The 24,306-nt window shown below is 38.3% G+C and overlaps 1 protein-coding gene and 1 long non-coding RNA gene across 3 annotated transcripts; both read right to left on the reverse strand.

Annotated features, from left to right (window-relative positions):
* Positions 1–5,832: 5,832 nt before the first annotated feature.
* Positions 5,833–8,480, reverse strand: LOC131360136 (uncharacterized). Its single transcript, XR_009205854.1, has 3 exons — positions 7,392–8,480; positions 6,677–6,866; positions 5,833–6,292 (listed from the first exon to the last, which is right to left on the reverse strand). It is a non-coding gene; the product is annotated as an uncharacterized LOC131360136 (long non-coding RNA).
* A 1,670-nt stretch (positions 8,481–10,150) lies between these two features.
* sim1a (SIM bHLH transcription factor 1a) lies at positions 10,151–23,599 on the reverse strand. 2 transcript variants are annotated; one of them, XM_058401722.1, is made up of 12 exons: positions 23,397–23,599; positions 22,499–23,102; positions 19,110–19,192; positions 18,450–18,539; positions 18,194–18,302; positions 17,982–18,067; positions 17,360–17,559; positions 16,870–16,976; positions 15,797–15,944; positions 12,186–12,351; positions 11,668–12,073; positions 10,151–11,528 (listed from the first exon to the last, which is right to left on the reverse strand). In XM_058401722.1, the coding sequence occupies exons 2-12, from the start codon at positions 22,671–22,673 to the stop codon at positions 10,831–10,833; spliced, it is 2,268 nt and encodes a 755-aa protein (XP_058257705.1). In that variant the 5' UTR covers positions 22,674–23,102; positions 23,397–23,599; the 3' UTR covers positions 10,151–10,830. The 2 variants fall into 2 exon arrangements, with proteins under 2 accessions (XP_058257705.1, XP_058257790.1); XM_058401807.1 differs by lacking the exons at positions 19,110–19,192; positions 22,499–23,102; positions 23,397–23,599 and having other exon boundaries at positions 18,194–18,298; positions 18,450–18,518.
* Between the last annotated feature and the right edge of the window lie 707 nt (positions 23,600–24,306).

Genomic DNA, 24,306 nt, shown 5'->3' on the forward strand with positions numbered 1-24,306 from the left:
ACAAAGATATTCTAAACACTTTAACTTATTCATGGCAGTAACGCAAACACTTGTCTTGCTAACATATAACAACTGTAGCTTTGATCAATACAAATAATTAACACAAATGGATTTTTCTAAACAACTACTGCAGTAAACAGCTAATTAAAACACACACACCACACACCACACACAAACACACACACACACACAGAAATAAATCTACCCCTAAACTTAACCTGAGAAACCAAAAGAAAATCTGTTGCTGGCTGTTTCAGGTTTTGTAAAAAAAAAAAAAAAAAAAGGACAATATACTAAAAAAACATATTAAAAAATATTCCTATCACATGCAATTTGCTTTTTATACACCCTTTTTTTATACAACTCTATTATGATATATTCATGACTATGAATATCGATTTATAATAATATAATATATTATTACACATATAATTATGCCTAACTGAATCCAACACATTTCATGTGGAACTGGTGTGTCTTTAGTTTTAAATATTTCGTTTTGCATTTATGTGCATAAGTGTTTCTTTTAACAGCTAAAGCATCCGAAAAGTTCATCTATATTTGTCAGAAACATATATGTAAACCGGGTGTCTGTGTGAGAGTGTGTATACGGGGTATATGATCCTCAGCTCCTGTCTCATCAGTTCTCCCTGCAATGCAGACATCCTGTCTAGAATGCAGCATGTCAGACTCAGGAGGGGTGAATGTCCCTTTATGACCTTTTCAGCACCTTATGACCTTCCCAACAAAAGTCACTTTTCTCAGAGTGTGCACACACATACTGACACGTGCAGAAATTCTGATCATCTTAAAAATTTCCCAGGCAAGACCAGCCTCTCAGTGATACTGCACATCTCCCTGTAAGCTCTCACCAACATATATCTTTATCCCCTTGCATGAAATGTTGTCTTTGACATAACAAGAACTCTACAAAACAGGTTAAAGTAATACTGGAGATAACGATAAATGACAAATTGCTTAACACTATATTAAATTATATCTAAACTTACCTAATAATTAAATGTGTGTAATAAATACACAAGCAGTGTAAACCTATTACCAAATACTGTTTCTTGTATTTATATATTTACTTAATAGTAATTCTGCAGACGTGACATTCCTAATGTTATAATGCCTGGAGCCTGGAAATACTTCTGAAATATTTAATGGCAATATTTTTCAAAAACAAATAATACCACTGAGAGGTCATGGAAAACATCCATTTTATGAGGCATGGTAATAGGCATGTAACACTGACATCTAAAGGAAATGAATACTAGAAACCTAACACCATGCTGAGCTCTGTGAACATATCAGGGCATTAAATGTAACCTTAAATTCTGGTATCCTCCTCTTTACACCTCTCATGTCCATCACACCTACATCTCTGGCACAGACTAACACCTTTAGAAATCCTGATGTCGTATATACAACATGGTGAGCATCCTGATGCCAAATATGCCAAATACACATGGTGTATTCCCTGATCTAGAAGGAACTGTCTTGGCTGGAGGTGCATGGGGATGAGCATATTGCCTGCTTTTGTTAGCACAGTAAGCAGCAATATAATGGGGATAGTGTTTACGCAGGTGGGGGCTTCTTCTGTCACTGCTGACGTAAATCTGCCACTTTTGGGTCCGTGTACATACCCACCTCACAGGGTCAGTCAGAAACTATTGCTTCTGTCTGACCTCCTGCTTGTGCCTCCTGTGTTCATTCACGACTACGGCTTAAGTTTTTTTCTGTTTTATGAACCTACTTGAAATGAGCTTTAACACTGCTATGTTTCTGGAAGGTTCTATCATGCTTATATACAGGTCATTATTAGCTTAGACCAGTTCTATGGCCAGTTGAACACTTTCTTTTGTCCGTGACCCTCCCAGGTTGTAAGCTAAGTTTATTCTGTCGAATTACTACAATTTATTCTCACTTTTGCTGCAGGGGACTGAGAAAAGTTGGAGGTGGAAATACCCTGCGGTGCGAGCGACCTTAGGTTATGCAGTCAATAAACCCCCACACTCAGGGCAAGCTGTAAAACCCATTTACACACTTCCTGGTCTCACTAATGCCTAACTCTACATATTAACATCCAATAACAGGCACTTTAACTGGCTCGTTCTTGTCCATTCCAATGCTGATATGTTTTAGGACGTGTTGGTCAGTGAGTTTAGAACACCTTTATGGCTAGACTTTTATGGTTGCACGTGACAAAATATTGTGACTGTCTCTGTAAACTGCCTTGGGTTCTCACTGCAGAACACGATAGGTGCTTTCTGCTTACTCACTGTGCATTGAGGTGAGGTGTTAGCTAATTTTTAAGTGTGTGTGTCTCTCCATATACACACAGCTGGCTGCAAGGTGTGTGTAAGGCAGCTGTGAGGACCTAGCCAGAGTAAACAAGGCCAGCATGGGGCACCTCACCTCCTCTCTCTTACCTTTCTTGTCCAGTGCTAACAAAGCAAGACAAGCAGATGGTCCCACATCTGGAAGGGCTCTGCTAAGAACCTTAATAGACTTGCAACAAGCCTGTTTGTCTTCTTCAAGAAGCCCGACCATTACTTTACACTACATACAACCAAAGCACATTGCTGAAAGAGAAAGGGGAACAAAGAGCTAAATATTTGCCAGTTGTATTTAGTCAGAGAGTGTGTACAGAACATACAGTATCAGATAGCGCATATCGGTTCATTCTTGAGGAAAATCAACAATAAAATCCTAGACTAGACACTGATAAGAACATTAACATTGGAAAAACTAGACACTTCATGGGACAGTGAGCGTTTACTAGTACATATAATAATTCTGATACTTCAACTCAAGTAGTAGTGAGCTCAGACATGTAACTTAATGTATGTACTCTATACTGTAACGGATACTGCAATCATTAAAAATCTTTAAATTGTAAATGCTTTGTGTGTGTGTGTGTGGGGGGTAATTTATTATTATTTTCAAATAAAGCCATATAAGGTATTGATTTGCCTGAAGTTAATAGCTAAAAAATGAAAAATGCCATTATCTACATACACACTAACAGAGTTACACACAAATACTATACATTACCCAATTATCGTAAACAGAATTGCAATAAGAATGTAATTATTGTTATAGGCTATAGTTGAATTTAGCTGCTCCACATTATTAATTCAATCCTACTGTAATTAGAGAATTAGAGAGTCACAGGTTGTTGACTTATTAATGTAATTGTTGCCTTTCTAAAGGTTAGAAGGGTAGAAAGCAATCAGCTTGTTATCTAGAAGAAGAGAAGAAAATGAGAACATTTTGAGAGTGAACAGGGAGGCTGGAGTCTCTAATGGAGGGGTGGAAAAAAAAGTAAAGTGTGCCTCCCAGTTGGAAATCCACTTGCTGTTGACATTAAAATGTAAACCACAAAGGTCTCTATGGTGGTCAGTGAAAAAAAAAGCTCTTAATGTGATGCGATCTCTGCAGAGCTAATCTCTAACCATAATCAAAGTGTGGGGTGGGGAGGGGAGGGGAGAAAAAAGACTAAGAGCTTTGAACAAGAAGCACCAAATGGTGTGTGCAATTAATCTCAGATTCTCCAACACAAAAAAGCAATTTGTATGTTAAAGAATGGGAGTAGTGGGCCACCAGCACTGGGGAGACTCAAGGGATGACCCCCAGGTACCCTCAGCACCAATCTGTTGCCTGCCTTTAATAAGGCACCATGTGCTGGATGAACACTAAGAAGCGGCTGTCTCAGTCGGGAAGGAAGAGGAACCTCTCTCTCTCTCTCTCCCTCTCTCGCTTTTGTCATCCACTATCTCTTTTCTTCTTATACAAGCTCTGACTGCTGTCACCTATTGCGTTCTCATGGTGTGTGTACAGACAGATGGCCACAAGGACCCCTCCACCCTCTCCCTCTCTCTTAACACACACTACAGAGGCTTGCAAATTTAAATGATCAAACTGGAATTACAGCTTTGAGTGAGTGAATTAAAAAAGAGGGAAATAATTTTACACTGCTCAGAAGCATTTTAAAACATAGGAGTCTATTTCGATTTTTGCTGATGAGACAAAACTCTTAGAAAACAATGTGATTTTAATAACTGGATTCCAGGAACTGCATCTTAAATATGGCACTATGCAATGAAAATCTCTCTAATATCACTTCATCAAAGTAATTTTCCTTTTTTATGCATGAATAATAATGAATCTGAATAAAAATATATTACCACTTTGATTGCACCTCATGATATACCCATATGCTTCTCTTTTAATAGAAGCATTACCCACTGGAGTCCAATACAATTAAAAGAAAGGACAAATGCCCTGCTGTATGAGGCAAATAGCTCAGTGCTCTCCATATGTATGAAATTAGCTTTGCGTAACCCTGCAGCGCTAACTTTAATTAGCTTTGAAAATAGCTTGACTTGATCATGTTTTTGTTCAATTTCTGGCATGTTTTGATCGATTCCTTCTCAGGGCAAGAGGAGAAAGGTGACTTTTCTCTTTATCGGTCATACGCCTAGTCCGTGATGTTTGAAGCAAGTAATGCTGAGCTAATATAGCTTTAACTGAAACTAAACCCATGTACGTGTCATAGTAATTAAGAAGTGATCTCTTACCATGAGGAAGTTTGCAGCCAGACCTCACCCAAGCACAGACATATCAGCCAAGACAGACAACAACACTTCTACACAACGGCCTGCACAGTAGTAGATTAGCGAGTCATCAATGTCACAATCGATGCTTTTATATTCATCAACTCGTTGTAACAGCAGAGGTTAATTGGTGTGTAGTGACATTATACAGATCCCACTGCATATGGTGTGCGCCACTGCCAAAGCTTTCTTTGAGTTTGATGTAATTAGGCTATAAACAGGACGGCAACACCATCTGACATTTTATACTGACTGGCTTTGCACTACATGTGTCTGAAAGGTCTTTTTGGACTTCTGGCATTTGGGTGGAAATCTGCATGAGAGTGCAAGTAAGAGGAACCATGCGTGATTTGGATCAGTTTCACACAAGTGGTCTTCTGTAACTGGCATATATTTGTAGCAACAACATCGCACTCATCTCATCCTCAGAGGCTCAGAAGGGCAAGGCTCTGCCTGTGCTGTCAGACTTAAGCTTGATTTTGATGTGATCAGCGAGACACAGAGAGAGGAGAGTCTAGAGAAAACAACACACACACACCCACACACACACACACACACTGTAGGAAAAGAAGAAAGGTGTTCTGTTTCAGGATCAGCCGGCATTAGAGAGAAAAGGTTGTGAAAATAACACCCAAGCACAAGCTGTTCAGAAATCGTGCGTGAAATTGGGAACAGAGGGATTAATAGGACTGTAAAAAGAGCATTTAAGTCTCTCTCTCTCTCTCACACACACACACACACACACACACAGGTATTCATGAGCATACAACACTGTAGCACAAAAATGCTCAGGGGGGTCATTATTCAGGAGTTACAACTCTTGTGGGAAATAACAAGATGGAAAGATGTGGAAATCTTTTTTTCCCTCCACATTGATAAATTCATCACAATAACAGAAATGATGGAATAATTAGTTGAGAGATTATTATAGCGATCCGACATCCATGTGTGTATGTTTTTGTAGTGCTCCTCTGCTTGCTACCTGCCACATTTTGAACCCATCTGTCCATCTTTTAAAAAAAAATAGCCCACACTGCAGTGTCCTAGGTTTATATCAGTTTGGAATTTGTATTTTATTTGTAAAGAATTGTGTACAGTTATAATAGTACAGGAAATCAATCACTAATTCATCTGGTTGTGTATTAAGTTTTTTGTTCATTCAAACACAAACATACAGTGCACACAGATTCACACAATTTTCTCATCTCTCTCTCTCTCTCTCTCTCTCTCTCTCTGTCTCTCTCTGTCTCTGTCTCTCTCTCTTACACACACACACACACACACACACACACACACATGATTGCCACTAAGTTCTAGGTACTGTGCAGTCTCTGTGGGCCTCTTTCCATCTCTTTTAGTCCCATAAGTGCTCCATACACCTAGCATCTCCAGATTTTACCCACTATTACCCACTGTGATGCCCTTCCACACACACACACACACACACACACACATTCTTAAGGCTGACAGCAGGGGTTCACCTGTCTGGACTGAGCTACAACGAGACTCTCTGGTTTCGGAACACAGCGTGCTCCTAAGCCTGGTGGTAAACAGCGTGGGATTAGTCAATCTTCATTTGCACCTTCTTGTCTTTCCTTAGGGCCGACAGTACAGAAATGTGTGCCTTCTGTTTGGTCATTCTGGGCTGTTGCCAATTCCTGTTTGCACTTCTAGAAGTCAAGAAAGAGAGAGACTATAAGGCTTTATGATTGCATGGGATTATATCAGCGTGTATGATTTCCTGTGTCTTACTCACTTTCTCACATTCACACATTCTCTACATCCTGACCTCAGTATCATGTAGTTCTATCTGCCTTTTTTTTTTTTTTACCTACACAGACCCTTACAGTAATGACATATCTTAACATAATATTGCAAATTTCTCAATGAGAAATTATGTGGAATAATTCTGTTATTCGGTAAAAGGGAAATTGAGCTAAGAAAGACAAGTCGATGTTGAGAGACATTCTAACAGGTCATGATTAAAGCCACTCTGTGAATGATTACAGGTTTGTGTAATGGATGACTGAGTGTGGAGTGGGATCGTAATGCACCTCTGCCACGGTTATTCAAGCCGAAGTGAGAGAGAGGAAAAGAATCCAGCGTCTGTAGAGAGAGCTTTAACACGCTGCTGATCCGCACTGCTGCCTCTCCCACCAGCGCTGGATGGGAACAGCGCACAAATTTCCTCCTGTGGATTCCTTCTTGAAGATTACAATCTCCTGCTTCATTCAGTCAGAACATCTGCATGAGTATACAAGCAGCCAGGCGTCAGAAGGAGGAGGAAAAGTGTTTTGTAACACAAATCTGTTTAGGTGGCTGAGAAAGACGACATGCTGCCCTATAATGTGATTGCTACATGAAAAAAAATAAAGTTAAATCTCATCACGTTTTAAAATAAGTGTGAGACAAATGCTGGATATTGGTGTAGCACAAATCCAGACAGCAAGATTTCCATTTTAACAAGAATACATTGTGTGCCAGAAGGCAATCACACAATCACGTCTTTGTTGTAGCAAAAAGCAACAAAGATCATAAACTTTTTCCCTTCGACACTTTTTAGTGGTCACTGCTGTTTAATATGACACTGTCTCAGACAGCAAGATTTAGACTTTACATCTTTCCACACTAAATACTCGAATCCAGCCTGCTGGATAAGAGCATTATTGTGATGGTATTTTCATAGCTTGTGTGAAATAAATCACACTTGCTCCCCATAAATCTGAACTGAAATTAAATCGATGAGACTGCATATGAAATGTAAAATACCTCGTAACACGCTCAAGTTTTGCCAAAACGTGTATTTTTGCAGGGTTGTTAAGTCAGGCTCTCTGCAGACATTTCCTCAGGTCATTTAGATTCCCTGCTCTTAAAGCAGTTACAGCAGCTGTTGGTGAATGAATACAAGCCCCTTAAGGAGCTAAATAACAGAAAGAATTATTTCATGTCATCTGAGTCAGTTTAGAAAATGATTAGAAAATTAGAAAATGTCTGTTTAGAAAATTATTAGGCTCTTTCACAGTAGCATGTAGTATGGTATAAGATACACAAGCCATTTTAAGCAGAATTGATTACACATTGTAACCAGCACTTGGGTGAAATGAGAGGAAGATTCCAGGCTTTGCTATATTTAAGCAAAGTGCAGCATCTATATTTAAATTAGCAGTAATTGTGGGACATGTTTTGAAGGCGAATAAAATGAGACATGAAAGGCAGAGAGCAGAAAGAGCTTTCTGGGAGACAGGTCAGAGGTGTGTGTTAAGTCTGTCTGTGTTACTCACAGTTGCCTGGCAACACATCTGTTAGGACGGCACCGGTTACCATCATGCCGTTCACACTGCACAGAAAATATGGAGGAAAACCCAGACTGGCTACAACAGATCAGAGTCAACAATCTCCAGTTCTGTGGCGAGCTTTCCCTCAAAAATGTCCTTCTGCTGCTGTTCTGGAGAAGTGTGGATTCATGTCATAGGCTTAGTTAAAAAAAAAAAATCACTACAGCAAACAGTAAACATCTATCAGTGGACAGGAGGAAAGCCACCCTGCTTTGTTGACCTCTCTGATCCCCAGTTTAGTCAAGACTAATTGGAGATCCTTCCCTATCGATTTTCATCTGTTCTTTTATTTGAAAAAGCAGCCACACATGAGCGAGGCACATTTATTGGACTTGAAATGGATAGGTCTGAATCTTTTCAAATTGTTTGCCAAAAAATGATTAGAGCAAACACTCATACACTATATCATCTCCTGTTGCAATGGAGTCTGAGGTATTGTTATTTTGGGTTGAATGCTTTTCTATTTTCTCTGAAGCTCTATTTTCACTGCAGAAAAAGGAGTTGATGGCATAAAAAAAAACAGCATGTGTGTATCTAAAGAAATTGATAAACATTTAAATTTATAATTCATAATTACCCATTGAATACCATTCTTTTTAATATTAATTTTTTAAAATATTTTTAATATCTTACTTACATATTCAGAAAATCTGCAGTTGCAGACTGTTAGTGTTTTACAGCAATTATATGTAATTATATAATGCATTTTAAAATTACAGCATGAAGTATTTTTATTTTGTAATGTTTTATAGTTTAGAAATAAAACTTCAGCTTTCAGCAACATTTATTATTTTTGCTGTGAAGGAAATTTAGCATTTAAAATGATATGATAGGTGTAGAAATTTACTGAAAATGTATTTAATGATAGTATATGATTTAAAGTATTCATTCTGTAATTATTTAATTTATAAAGTACAGTGCGGAAAATAAATAAATAAATAAATACAATTTATTAGATTAGATAAAGATAAGATAAAATTTTGATTAGATAAAAATGTATTATTACTAGCTTTTATAATTAAGTGAGGAGAAATGGGTTTTCATACTGTCTAAACTTTTAACCATTTTAAATAAATGTCTATTTACAAAAAAATAAAAAAAACTATGTGACTGGGTACACTTGCCTATTTTATCAGTGGATCGATTGGTTATAAAACTATATAATGAATAGCAATATAATATAATAAGTAATCCAGTTTAAATAAATAAACAAAATAATAATTTTTAAAAAATTACAAAGATTTTATAATGCATATTGTACTATAATGTAGCATTTGTTTGTTTGCTTGTGTTTGTTTACTGAAGTGTGTAATTGTAATTTAGGTCTGTACAATTTTAATTCAAAAGTCTGAGGTACAAAATTAAAGAGGACACTCTGGTATGACTGGAACTATATTTAAAACCAAAATGAAAACTTTTTTTTCCATTCACATAATAAATACATTTGCCACTTGTGCATCAAAACATATTTGAGCTTATTTACATCATAAATAAATTTAGAGAAGGATCTTCCTCACTGTAAGAAAACACTGCAGAATCAAAGAGTGCCGGTTTCTCCCGGCCAGAAAGCAGCCTGAGAGCAGAGGAGACGGACGAGCTGAGGCTCAGACAGCTCTGTCCCTGTCAGTCTGTATCAGTCAGAGTTTCATCTCACAGACCACCAGACCTATCACACCTCTATTACTGCACCTCCTTCTTCCATAGCCATCACAGCTACATTCACTCAGTTCACAATCGCACTGTTCAGTTCCACATCCAGCTTCACCAGTTACAGCCTGAAGCCACTCGATTTCCCCCATCAGGCCATGTGTGTGTGAAAAATATATGAAACTGAGGTGATTGGAACTGAAAAATTTCAAATTATACTGCTAAAAAGTCAGAAGTTCACTGCACCTGCGATTCTCAGTAAACAGCCTCACTGATTAACAGAGCACGGCTTGCTTTGGATTGTAGAAGAGTTTTGGGATATTTGTTTGTTGAAATCAAATGCTGGTATAAGACAAATACTCTGACACATCGAAATATTCATATTTAATTCAGTATTTAGAATTTTAAACAATAATTGTATATATTTCTTGGACGAGTTTTCCAATCGCTGCAATCTGTAATATTCAGAAATACTCACATTGGCATGGCAGCTAATATATCAAACCTGTGGCAAAACCCACCAATAAAAAAACCCAAAACAATGAATTATTGTAAACCTTTAATGTAAGGTCAGATTACTGCTAGATTCAGATACGATGTGTCAGATATTTGTTTGTCTCATTTTTTCTTCATCATACATGGAAAGTGGCTTGTATTTAAAAAGAGACTAATTCATTTGCTTGTGAAAACAATGAATGGGACATGAAATGGGAGCAAGAGCACTCAAATGCAAAAGGTTAAAAGTAACTCATGTCACTCAAATCACCAGAATCATTAAAGACAATTAGATTATTCAATCCTTTGTATAAGTTAAAAAACAAACATAAAAAATACTCATAAAAAAACAAACATTTGATGCACTTACATTTTTTGAGGAGATAATCGCAACTTGTATTCATCAATAACTATGATTTTTGTCTTTTTTCTCATTGGGTCATAGCCCTGTTTATAATATTAGTCTTTCCCCTTGACCAGTCACTTCCTTTTTCAAATTTGTGACATAAAAACCTCCTTAAACAGCTACTCTTGTAAAATATTTTTTGTTTGTTTAAATATTGTTCCTCTGAATCATCAGTACTTTAAATGCATGAATGGAGTTACCTTAATACAGAGGTCTAGAATCCTTCTAAGCAATGCAAATATAAACATAACCGATCTCAGAAGAGGAAACTACAGAACTATTGAGTGTTTTGTCTCTTTTGGGAGACATAGTCAGGGTCTGAGCGTCAGCTGCCATTGGAGATGATGACGGAGGTCCCTTTATGGCTGGTGGTTTGCTCGGCTTGCATGCGCAGATGAGAGGTCATGTCGTAGTGGGAGGAGCTTGCGCAGCCTAGTGCATATCCTCTGAAGCTGTCCGCCTCATAGAGGTGCTCCAGTGTGTAGCCGCTGAGTGAGTAGGCTGTGTGTTTGTCCAGATACTGGCGTGGATGAGAAGGGTAGAGTGCAGGGGTGGGAGAGATGGCGCAGGAGCCTGCAAGGCCCATCTGTTGCTGCTGTTGCTGCTGCGGAGAAGAAAGATCAGTTTGCAGGAAGTCTTTGGCTTTGGCCAACCTCTCAGAGCTGGGGCTGCTGAGACGAGACAGAGGGGTGGGGCTGGGGGCAGGGCTGATCACCTGAGCTGAACCGCGACACACAACTCCCGGTAGCGCTGACTGGGCAAACTCATTACTGAAGCAGGAGCTGGTGCTCTTTGCTAGACCATTGGCAGGCCCTAGATTAGGTTCGGTACCACTCTTCCTCAGCTGCAGCCGGTTCTCCTCCTCTTTTATCATCTGCTGTGTGGCCCGGATCAGTGTCTCAATCTTACTGGGCTCTTGCGGACTCGAGCGGAAGTGCTCAATTCGGTATCGGTCGCCTGAGTCACTGGCTGAGCCAGCATCTGGAGAGCTGACCGTGCTGTCCTCATCCCAGTGGCCTCTCACTGCAAACACCAGAGGCAAAGCATTAGACCAGAAGTCTTCAATCTTATCCTGACAGAGTTGATGTGACTAAAACGATAAATTCTTCATTTGTATTCACAGCTACGCAATACATCATTCAATACTGAAAGCTAGACTTACCATGTAGGCTGTGGATGGAGGTGATGTGGGGCATCGCACACTCATACCCATCTCCATTCTCAGGTGGAGATTTAGGTAGAGGCAGGAGAGAGCGAGCGGCGCCCCACCATGCCTCACGCCCAGTCTGTGGAGTACCCAGGAAGTACCTGCCAGCTTCACAGCGGCCACGCTCACAGGCCTGAGAATGACTGTGACCTTGATGATCACTGGAGGTGTGATGCTCCTCAGACAGAGGCAGGCTGTAGCACAGAGGGCGGGGTTCTGGAAACTGGCGGTACACACAAGACGCATCCATGCTTTCACTTTGATCTAATAGCTGTGGGGAGGCAGAGTCAGTCAGGGGACTCCCACCCCATGGGCTGCTGTCCTGATCAGATTCGGAGCGCTCAGTGTGGAAGCCTGGGTACTGCACAAAAACACACAAACAGATGTCCATCAAACACTGCCTCTGGATATGAAAGAAAGACCAGATATATGCTTCCAGATGTATAGTTGACTGATTTAATGAACAGACTCACGTGTGGGTATGGAGAGAGGCGTGTTTTGGGTTTGGTGCGCGACACTCTGCTTTTACTCGCCTTCCTGCTGTCGCTGACCGGGTTGGATGGGCTACTGTAGGTGAACGATGGTTTGTTGGATGCCGCTTGGTCTAAGGACAGCTGTAGACCTTTATACTCAGTTTCCCTGTTGAGAAAAATCTAAAGCTGAAGTTACAGCTGAAGTCCAACAGGTATTGCACTCAGCAGGCTTAAAATCAATACTTTCATTACCCAAAGACAAGCTCTCTAGCAGAGTGGTGTGGGGCTGTTTGTATAAGTGTGTCTCTGGTGTGTTTGTGTACTAGGGCTTTTTATTTCAACTCTCCCAATGCTGTAAATGCAAGCTAACATCTGTTTGGTAATTAAGACGCAATTGCTCATTTAGAAGAACCCGATGTGAAAGTGTTTGTGTGTGTGCAGGAGAGAAACTGTGTGCATGTGTAAGAAAGGAGGAGGTACAGTTGGAAACCATTGTTTCTCCTGCAGATTGGAGCAAGGCTTTTACAAACACACGACAGAGGGGAAGCGTCTCCGTTCAAATACGCAGTGAGATTAAGAGCTATGTCTGGCTAAACCAAGCTCACACGCAGATCCTGCATGAGGAAATGGAAATTGATTTCTGAGTAAAGTGCGATATGGATTTTTCTTCCCTATGATGATTCAACTTTCAAAACTAAGAAAACTGTCTGGAGAGTCCAGAACATGTCAGCCAAAGATCAAACCATACAGAACATATATACACACACACACTCTCTTATTGAATGATCTTAATTTGAGTTAAGAGTCACTAGGTAAACAGGAATCTATAGCTGAGGTTACAGTTTGTAGATTGGAGCCAAAACAAGCAGAAGGTGATGTGTGTGTATTTTACTTACACACACACACACACACACACATACACACAACTTTCCATTGAAATACTTATATTAATTTGTTACTTATAATCTAACTCTAACTTCAGTAGCCAAAAGGAAACCTGTTGGCTTTATTAATGCTTTCAATAAACACTGGACCAAGGTTTTCCTCATGGGGACCAACCAAATGCCCTTACAATAGCAGAACTGACAGATATTCCTGTCCTTGTGGAGACATTTGTTCCCCACCAGTGTATAAATCACACATGTGCTCCACCACCATACAAACACACACTCACACACACACACACACACACACTACTTATATTTACTATCCTTGTAAGGAGGGTCAACTGACATAATTATTAGTGTAGCAAATATTTTAGATCTATACATTATTTAAAAAAGAGAGAAACCAAAAAATATTTTGGATTTTTTTAGTTTTCCAAATAAAAGCATTTTCTCCTATACAATACACAATGTGATTATAAGGACCCTTAAACATTCAGACACACACACACACACACACAAACACACACACACACACACTTTTACTTTACACTTCATACTGCAGTGAATAAGCAGACATTCTGATAAGCTAGGATAAGAGGCCAGACATATTCACCTGCTTCTGCTGTGAACAAAGATTAGCTTTGCAATTACGAGACAACACACACACACACACAAAAACACGCACACACACACAACAGGGTCAAACAGGGAGCAGGTCTCAGTACCTACATTCACATTTTTAAGCTATAAGAGCACTGAACTGTGGCTCAAACACACCGCTGTCATAACAGGGAGGAACAGAACTCTTAGCAACACACTTAGCAAGCTGTGTGCTATAAACACTCATCATCTTTACAGCCTATTAATTAAGGCTCATAAACACTTCTTTTTATGACTTTGAGCTTGGGGAGCTGCGTGAAGCTGATCTCAGCTCCACATTAGCATGAGCACGCAGCACCTCTTTTGCTTAATGGAGGCTTTTATGGAGCCGAATCATTCACATCTGCAACAGGCAGGCTAAATGAGAGCTATGGCACGGATGTCAGGTGATAGCAATGCTTCCACATGACTATCTGGATGTGCATAGACACACAAAACCTCATTTGACTCATCTGTGCAGCCCTCACTCCCAGCCCCAACATGACGGATGGCTCCTCAGCCAGAGTCGCTTCATTCTTTACTGAGAGTTCCGGAGAAATAGTGATAATGCATCCAAATGCATGACAAATAAATCAGGCTTGAATCAGCCACCCATATAATTCATGTAGTGAACAGAGCCACAGCTGAGGGTGTTGTTTTCACACAGATTTGCCACCTGATAGAATAGCACTACAGCAGCCATGACCAGGTTCCCTTGTGGTCATTCACAACTGTTTACTAACAGCTTATATGTGTAATAAGCACTGCATTTATAGTCAATTCTAAGACCTTTGCAATGATATCTGACATCACTACCCAAGTACTCATAAAAAAATGATGAGGATTTAGCTGAATTATTTTAATAAAATATATAATTTCTCCGTAATTACATTTCGAATGACTGTAGCTTACGAATTTAGGGTTTTTCTTGTCTCCCACTTTAGTAAGCCTTTTTTCCTTTCACACAACAGCAGCACTAACCTCCAGGGTAAAGACCAGTGCACCTTCTCCGATGTGTATAAACGTGCCTCTGCATACTAATTTCTGCTTCTCATGCCACCATGAGCACGAAAGGTTGCACAAGCAGAATGACATGGACAAAACGGAAGTGCCCATTTACGGTACTCGACAGGTGCACGCTGTGCAATTTTTTTAAGCTACAGACATGTTTCAGAGCGGTGCACAGTGCGATTAGCTGAGCAGAAGCGAGAGCACGTCCCGGGTTACTGGGGTCAGCATCGCTTTCACCATACATGGGTGTAATTGTAGGAGTTAGCTGTGAGAACAGGACAGTAAAGCACTAGGCTTATCAAATAAATAAACTCCCAGCAAATCCATAAACCTTAAAATAAACCTTTTTTCCGGTCGTCATAAAAACCTTATTTGTGTTGAAATAATGCTTGATTATTACTTTATTAGTTCATTCTGGCCTGCGCACAGGACTGTTATTTTTCCCAAAATAAATGCTATTCTTAAATATTTTTATTGAAATGGCATTTCTCCCTTCGAAACTATGCACATGTAGTGTTTGGTATGTGTAAAATGTATGTATTTGATAAATATTTTCACATTTAGTTTTTTATATAGTTTGATTGTCCTTGCTAGTCATTCAGCTAACGTTTGAACAATGGTTAAACTGACATGTCGCAGATAACAACAGTAAAGCCGTCAGGTTTATTTAACACGCCGATCACGAGTTAACATGACATCCTAATTAAAATTGAATTCAGCAGTCTTGCAACACATATATGCTATGATAGTAGGCTAACATATAACAGAAACAAATCCCTTCTAATTACATGTAGACAGCAGCTAATAGAACATTATATTTTAGCTGCAAAAATACTTTTTTAAATTTATTTATTTAAATCTTTACGTCCACACAAATAGTGAACCATATTACATTAAATTGAAGGCGTATTATATGCATGTCAACCTGCCTGACATCTTTATAATGAAAGCAAATAACCTCTCGTGATTGCTTTATAAATAGGGTTCAGACCACAAAAGCTGACAGACGTTATCCTTAATGGTGATGTGATGAAAATAGAAAAGAAACGAATAAATAACAAAGCGCATACTTACGTGAGGACATAGTTCACACTGACAATACAGTGAGGTCTGGAGGATCTGCTGTTGTGCACAATGGTTGCATAGCTCTGCACCCACACCCAGCCGCCTTCCTTAGCCAAAAACCTGTAGTACTTTGTAGTGACCTGACCCTTCACCAACACTGCAGACACACAGCGAGAAACAGATCTCACATTAGAGGACTTTAGATGTCTAATTACCTGTTAATCTTATAAAGACAAAAAAAAAAAAACGTTACTGAAACATTTATTCATTGCTCAAATGTTGTAGTTATACTATGATATACATTAGTTGAGCTCTAACACAGTTTCAGTGTTGGATAATCTGCGTCGCCCGCCACCCCCATACCCCCAACCTTCTCCTTCACCATGTATTCCTTCTCTACATTTAATCAGCAGTAATTTGCTGTAATATTACAATGATTAAAACACAAACTCTTTTACAGCTGTGTTTATTGTATTAACCAGCATCTCTTAATACATGGTAAATAGCATAATTGTTGCAGATGTCAATAAAACAGCAACATTAGTCAACTTACAGTTGAATAAATTACATGCTTAATTAAATTTAATACAAATTTAAAACAGTATTATTATACACATTTACAATCTGCATAGACAATAAGCTTGTGCTTGTCTGTGTGATATGAGCTGTATTAAAGATAAAAGATATTAAAGTGAAAAAGAAAAAAATGAACAGAAAACTTTCATTTGAACTCCATAACGCCACTTCTTTCTTTTCATTTAGACTAGGTTTTTTTTTTCCATGGGTTAAGTATACTTTCTTGAAATAAAGCAGTTACGAAGTTTAAAATTCACTACATTCATAATCGGTTCATGAGTGTGTTTTTATTATTCATAATGTATGGATTTATAATTTATTTATAACTCTGTCTTCGTGCTGTATAACTGTAAGGCATTAATATATTAATAGCTCATTAAATGAGAGTGAAGTGCTGTGTTCATTATGAGCAATGGTGTTGTGATTATTCCTGTGGCTACAATATGACTGGCCATGTCAGTGGAGGAAGGTAACCAGAGGAATGAGCAAAAACAAAGCTAACTCACACAAGTGGTGTGCACAGCGTAGGTGAAAGGTGTCACAGCTGTGGACGTGATGGTAAAGAGTCTTCTCTATTAAATCCTGTGGCTCATAGCCAGTAAGCTCCGCCACCCTGGCAAACCGACATGGAGAAGAATAATTACATTGCCAATGTGCACACACACAGCCACCTACACACGCACACACACAAATACACAAAAAGAATTTGTACAAATATAAGCCTAACATGCAAACATGCATGTTGCACAAAATAACAGGTGCATATGCATGTTCATGATGGAACATAAATATACAAACAAAGCTTCACACATCAACAAACACACACATACACAAACACACACACATACATATATACATACATACATACATACATACACACACAGGGGTAAGCTTTGATGGCTGAAAATATTTTGTAACACCAATGTGCCTAATAACAGTACATTATAACTGTAGAGATGCACAATCCATCCTACAAAGGATGTGGATGCAGACTACCTGGAGTCAAGGAAGATGAGCTTCATATCCAGGCTGGCTCTGAACATGAACATGTTGCTGTGGAGCTTGATCTCCGTCACCGCACTGGGAGGCAATGAGTGACCCACGGCGACCAGACCCACGTTCTGATAGCAGCCGTCAAACAGAGACATGTCTAAACTGTACTGCCGGATTTTTAGGTAGCCACTGCAATGGATCACCTTCATGAATTGAAGAAAAAAAGCACAGGGGAATAAAAAATATGAGCAAACAGATACATGTAAAAAAAAAACAAAAAAAAAACCAACCCTCATGTACACATATACATGTTATGTGTATAATATTTCAAAATCATTATGTGTTGGGGCTTACTTAAGCAACATTAAGTGAAAAACGAAGTAAGAAAGAAAGAAAGAAAGAAAGAAAGAAAGAAAGAAAGAAAGAAAGAAAGAAAGAAAGAAAGAAAGAAAGAAAGAGTGTTTGGTGCAAAGATATATCACGTGCAAGCGCCGTGGTGACAAACTAATTCAACAATTCAACATGATTTTTCAACAAAATTGAATTTATAACATTTATAACATATATAACATATTCAGTACACAGGTTTTACAAGGGAAAAGGAAATCCGATCAGATTAGCCAACCTTATAGCCGCCGCACGTCAAGCCTGCGTTTCTTTTGGCCAGGACGCATTTCATTCTCAAAAAGAAAGAGCGCTCCATCTCATACTCTAAATATAAAAAGAGGAGAGATCAGGAGGATCATTTTAAAATCATATACATGCTTGTGCAGTGGGAATGTGTATGAGTTAGGCAGTGTGTGTGTGTGTGTGTGTGTGCGCGCGCGCGCTCTGTACCCTGTACGAAGTGAGAATGGTAAGGCTGGTGCGCGGTGAGCACTGCGGTCATCTCATCATGATCAGCGGGGTGGATGTACTCATAAATACTGTTCCCCGTCAGCTCTACCTGTTAAAATGAACCTCTGTCATCCTGCTCAAACACGCTTTTAGCTACACGAACACAGCAAGGAGCCATGGGGCTCGTAAATAAAATAAATAAATAAAAAAAACAGATAGGAAGAAAATAGAGAGAAAATTTTTGCATGTACTTTACCTGGGACAGGCCTAAATGCACAGAAGCAGTCTCAGAAATGTACATGATCTTTCCATCCGGGGCGACTACGAAAATAAACCCGTCCAAAGTCTGAAAAATAAACAGTTCTAAATGCATGCTATAAATATGTTCAAATGTTTCTATGAAAATGCACACGGATTTAATTGGATTAATTCATTGTCCAAAACGCCTTCTCATGCAATGTCCTTTAAACGGCCGTTTCTTTTCTCTTATCGGTTTCGGTCCCATTATAATCTCTTTTAATATCACTTAATAAATGTTCACAGATATTCACAAAACTGAGTGAAGCCGCTGGATTTCCCGCATTAAACACTTAACATTTTTTTTTAATTAGATCGAAATGTATATTCAGGTGTAATATTAAAAATATTACATTAGCGCAATTTCTTATACAGAAGATTACAGCTGGAAATGTGCCATATATTAAACCAGGCATTATGAAAAACCTGAATAAACTAAAACAAAAGAACTCACGTAAATTATCTTATTAACCACAAATACCAAATTATTCAAAAGCTAGTACACTGTTATTATTATTATTATTATTATTATTATTATTATTATTATTATTATTATTATTATTAGTGTTGGCGGTTGTAATTAATAGCTATTAACAGTAGTACTATAAATGTATCCTACCTGTAGTAAATGGGATCCGAGCTCACGGCCCACATTGTCCAGAGAGCTGGCTCTGCTCACGTGGCCCCATGATTCCCCCAAACCTGGACAATAAATACATTACATTTGATATCAATTCAGCAAGTGTATTATTATTATTATTATTATTATTATTATTATTATTATTAAAGTTGTTGCTGAGCTTAGGCTATCGAACTGAATTACATTTTGTACGATCCGATTTTGAAAAGCAGTGTGAGTATCGTGTAAGAGAAAGTGAGTAATTTGGGATTAAACATGCAGTCCAGCTGTCAGTGTGATGCAGATGCAGTGAGAGGACAGAGCATGCTAAGAGCAGTGCGGAGGTGCAGTCTGCTCTCAGCCCTGACGCAATCCCCTATTGAAATGCAAATTTGCGAAAACAAACAAGGATCACAGCAAAGCTCCGATTCCCATTTTAATATTAACCAAATATACACTTCGGGTTTACACAACAGAAACAATCAAATCATTGCTGAAGCACAACTCAAACACAGACGGCCTGCACATCCTCATTCACCTCTAAACTATGTATGGCTATCCTGAAATATCCAGCACTGCGTCCATTTATACAACACTTCAGCTCATCTGCTAGTGTATTAACATCATGTCTGCTTTAAAAAGGACACTATTAACAGAATCTGATGATGATGATGATGATAATAATAATGAAATCAGACGAACACTAAAATGACATTATTTGGGGAAATCACGTGCTTTTCGGGGTCGACTGCGAAATTTAAAGCTTATTCCCAACAAACAGCTCGGACACAGATGCGTTTAGATATATATACAAAGTGTTGGGAATTTGTGTGAATTTGGGCTTGACTTAACGCGTCAAAGCTTCTAAGGGTTTTTTTTTTTTTTGCATTTGACCTACCGCAGGGGGAAGAAAAACCTAATCTGTAGTTTAAGATAATTACAAAATGAACTTTGTTTGGCTGAAGAAATGAGATCTCTGCACTCTCGCGACTTGAAGAGTTTGTACCGAGCTAAGCGGCTTTCAAACAAAAGCGCTCGTTTGTGCTGATAAAAAAGTAATCCACTGAAGCGCTCCACAAGAAACCTTTCAACTGCTTATAGGGCGAGAAAATCACCTCCATCTTTCCAGCATTACAGACTCGACTGGAGACTTTCCAACAGGGTCCAAATCGCCTAATAACCTGGGCAAGCTGGATGAAAACATGTCTACTTTTACCAATACCCCGCTTAGGGATAGTTGCCTAAATGTCTGTATTTTTAAAAAATAATAAATTCAATATTAGCATATGTAATAATAATAATAATAATAATAATAATAATAATAATAATAATAATAATAAGCCTGCTCTTTGTGGGCCGTGAGATCTCATTTTCTTCAGGTATGACTATCATACTATTGATAATAGCTACCGCCAACACCGCCAATTATTATTATTATTATTATTATTATTATTATTATTATTATTATTATACATTTATTATTTATTATGAACAATTATATATATTTAAAATTATATATATTTAAAATTATATATATATATATATATATATATATTAGTAGTAGTAGTAGTAGTAGTAATATTCCATTCCATATATACAATAATTATATGACTATATAATGATAGAAAAAATATTACAAAAAATGTAATGGTATTTTTGCTTGTTTTTCAGTTAGGGACATTAGAAAAACTAATCGAGATGAAAGGTAAAAAAAAAAAGAAAATGTTGAGATTTCGTAATTACGCGCGTAAGAAACACTCCCACTTGTTAGTTTTCAAATAAAATTAGATTTTCTTCGACAACGCAGAACATTGCTGCTCAGGCTACTAGCATTGTGCTATTACACTGACCCCGATCTGAGCATGCAGACAGCACAACGAGGAGGAAGAGGATGGCAAGAAAATGATGGTTAAAGCACATGTGCTTCTTATATCTGTCCATAGCCAACTGCGCCACTGATGGAGCTCTCCAGTGTCACTGGGAGGACAGCAGCTCACACTCTGGCCTGTCTAATGAACACAAATGTTTAAATGTCTTTATTTATAATCCCGGTTTATAGTTCAGTACACGAACCTGTTCTGTACAATATTTAATCGATTGTATATTCCTGTATATATATATATATATATATATATATATATATATATATATATATATATATATATATATATATATATATTTAAAAAATATATACATTGCCCTTGTATTAAAGGTACTCCTGAAACAAGCAAGTAATAAATTTCACAATGCAGAAAGTGTTAAAATCGCTACTAAAATACTTTTGGACGAGATATTTAAGCTCCAGCACGAGCTTTAGCTGTCAACAATATGAACAGTGAAGAAAGACAGAGGCTTCCATTTTATAAGCTTATTTCCTAAACTTTGGCTGCATGAAGCTGATGATGGAGACTCTCCATGCAGAACCTCAGGATTAATGATCGCTTCAAGTCCTCATGTTCTTAGCTACTCCATCCGCATGTGAAAGTATTAAGGGTCAACAGCAACCCTGACGTCTCGACATTTCCCCACTAGAGCCACTATCAAAAGCCGCCCCACAGTTAACATTTCACTTTGATATGCGACTCCTGAAAGCATGATACTGGGAGGGACTGGCCGAGCCACTTTTTTACATCCTCACGGCCAGGTTTGTACAGGTCTGAAGCCTGTGGCTGGTGCTGGAAGTGTTATGCAGAGCGACATGTGCTGGAGAAGATCAGCGCTAATTGGCGCGGCGCTCCTTCACTCACGGCCCAAAGCTGAGAGAGAAGATTGACTAATCCCCTTTAGCAGCTCCACGCCTGCCTGACTCTGAAAAGACTACATCTATATACATACAAATCCAACACAATCAGTCACTTATTTCAGTGCAAAACGCGACCTAAAAATAACCTAGAGCGAGTACTACTACTACTACTACTACTACTACTACTACTAATAATAATAATACTTTGAGGCATTTCAGTAGGGGACAAAATGTCCGCTTTTATTATACAATTAATTCGTCACCTTTTCTGGCAAAAAAGTGGTGAGCTAATTAAATTACTATTACAAGAAAGCAAGAAGATATATATATTTTATAAATCTATATATTTTGAACAAATTAGTAACCTAAAATAAGAATTAATTTCTAATTTGCAAGACTAGAACATTATTTAAAAATCAACTTATAGCTGATATAAAGCACTATAAAGAGAAATAACTGATATATAATTGTGTGTGTATGTATATATATATATATATATAAAATAAAAAAAGTTGTTTCTATTTTTAACAATAATAATAATAATAATAATAATAATAATAATAATAATAATAATAATAATAAAGTGCAGTAAATAACAGTAAAGTAACAGTTTAAGGTGATGTTTGATGGTTATTATTTGTCTAACCTTCAGGAAACACCAGTCTCATTTTCAGGTAGCTGGTGGTCAGGCGGATGATGGACGCTTTATCGAGCTGAGACGTGATGGCGGAGGGCAGCGGCAGCAGCTTGGCCAGCTCATAAAACTCACTGTTCTCCTTCTCCCGCCGAGTCCGGGCCGCATTTTTCGACTTCTCTTTCATTATCTTCAAAGCTGCACGGTGCTCGACACCCCGCCAGTGTTTGGATCGAGCTTCCAAGAACCAAGAGCAAAAAAATAATAATCACACACGCACACACACGCACACACACGCTTTCACTTTAGCGGAGTTTGACCATCATCATCATCATCATCAGATCACTTGTACACGGAGCCTGGAGCTGGCCTTCTCTCAGATGGAGCGCGTGAGTCGCACACATTCCTCAACGTTTCCCAAAAAATGCCTAACGACTTTGGAGTGTCTTACAAGCATAACGAAGCGACACTGAGACTTCATAGTGAATAAAATAAGCGCGGGTTTTGCTGAGGTTTATCCGTATTGAACAGCTTGTTTCTTCATTCAGTGCCGAATCCACTGGGGCCCTGCACGTCTTCAGACAGGAATAACATCCATAATGAAAGCCGCGCGTGCCTGAAACAACACAATCATAGCACTGAAATTAAAACGGGATCTTAAGAATTAAAATATGTTATTTTATTATTATTTTTAATTGTGCATGTACATTGTGGAGTGAGTGTAGATAAGCATAACTATTCTGATACCACCTGGATAGTGATAGTGAATGGTTAGTGAGATTCAAGGGATGTTACCGATTAACTTAATCGTGACACATTATTTAGAAAACACAGTGGAACACACACACACACACACACACACACACTCACTGACAGCTACATTCAGAGACAGTAAAACATGCATGTTCACCTTTGCATCACAAAACAAACTTTGATTTTCTCTCGCTCCCGATTGAACCATTCCACAACATGAAATATCCAGACTCAGTCTCCTGCCGGGATTCAGCGGGGAACTCCAAAGCAAGTGCAGGAAGAGAAAAAAAGTAGGAGGATTTTTATCCACAGATTTCTGCTGGAAGGATGCGAGAGTCTTTAGTTTGCTTCCATGCACTATTCCAAACTCTCTAGTTGAGCCTGAGGAAAGCCCCGCCTCCACTGTTGTCTCGCTGCCGCCCCTGCTCTCATTGGCTAGCTCGAGCACGATCCTCCGCTCCTATTGGACAGCCGCATCTCGATGGCCGAAGTGAAATGTGGATTTGCGAGAAATGCTAACCTTTGACCCTTACAGATAACATGGGACAACTAGTGCAATAGATTTGGGTGTGTAGAATAGCCTATAGGCTTATCATATAATATTAACCCATTACATTTTTTCCCTCAAACCTTAATATTTTCAGCTATAGGTTTGCCTATTTATAAAGGCTATTATATATATATATAAATAAATAAATAAATAAATAAATAAATAAATAAATAAATATATAAGACTTACATAAATAAACATGGTAAAATATGAATGCAGTAAAGTTTGTACTGGCTTCTACAAGTCACAACCTTCCACCTTTCTATTAGTTTTGATATTAAATTTTCAATACTAAATTATTTAAACCGTACTAGGTCCCCCCCCCCCCCAAAATCTTGTTTATTATACAGGCTATTTATTGTAAATCAAATTCTCTGTTTAATACAAATAACAATAATTACAAATAACTCGTTTCCCTGTTAAGAGAAGCGTAACTCAGCTGAATGCTAAATGCACTTCATTAAAAAATAAATGAGAGTAGGTTATGTTTACCAACTCCACCAGCCACGCGATTTCT

The sequence above is a fragment of the Hemibagrus wyckioides genome, linkage group LG01 (assembly GCF_019097595.1).
Source record: "Hemibagrus wyckioides isolate EC202008001 linkage group LG01, SWU_Hwy_1.0, whole genome shotgun sequence".
Classification (NCBI taxonomy): Eukaryota; Metazoa; Chordata; class Actinopteri; order Siluriformes; family Bagridae; genus Hemibagrus; species Hemibagrus wyckioides.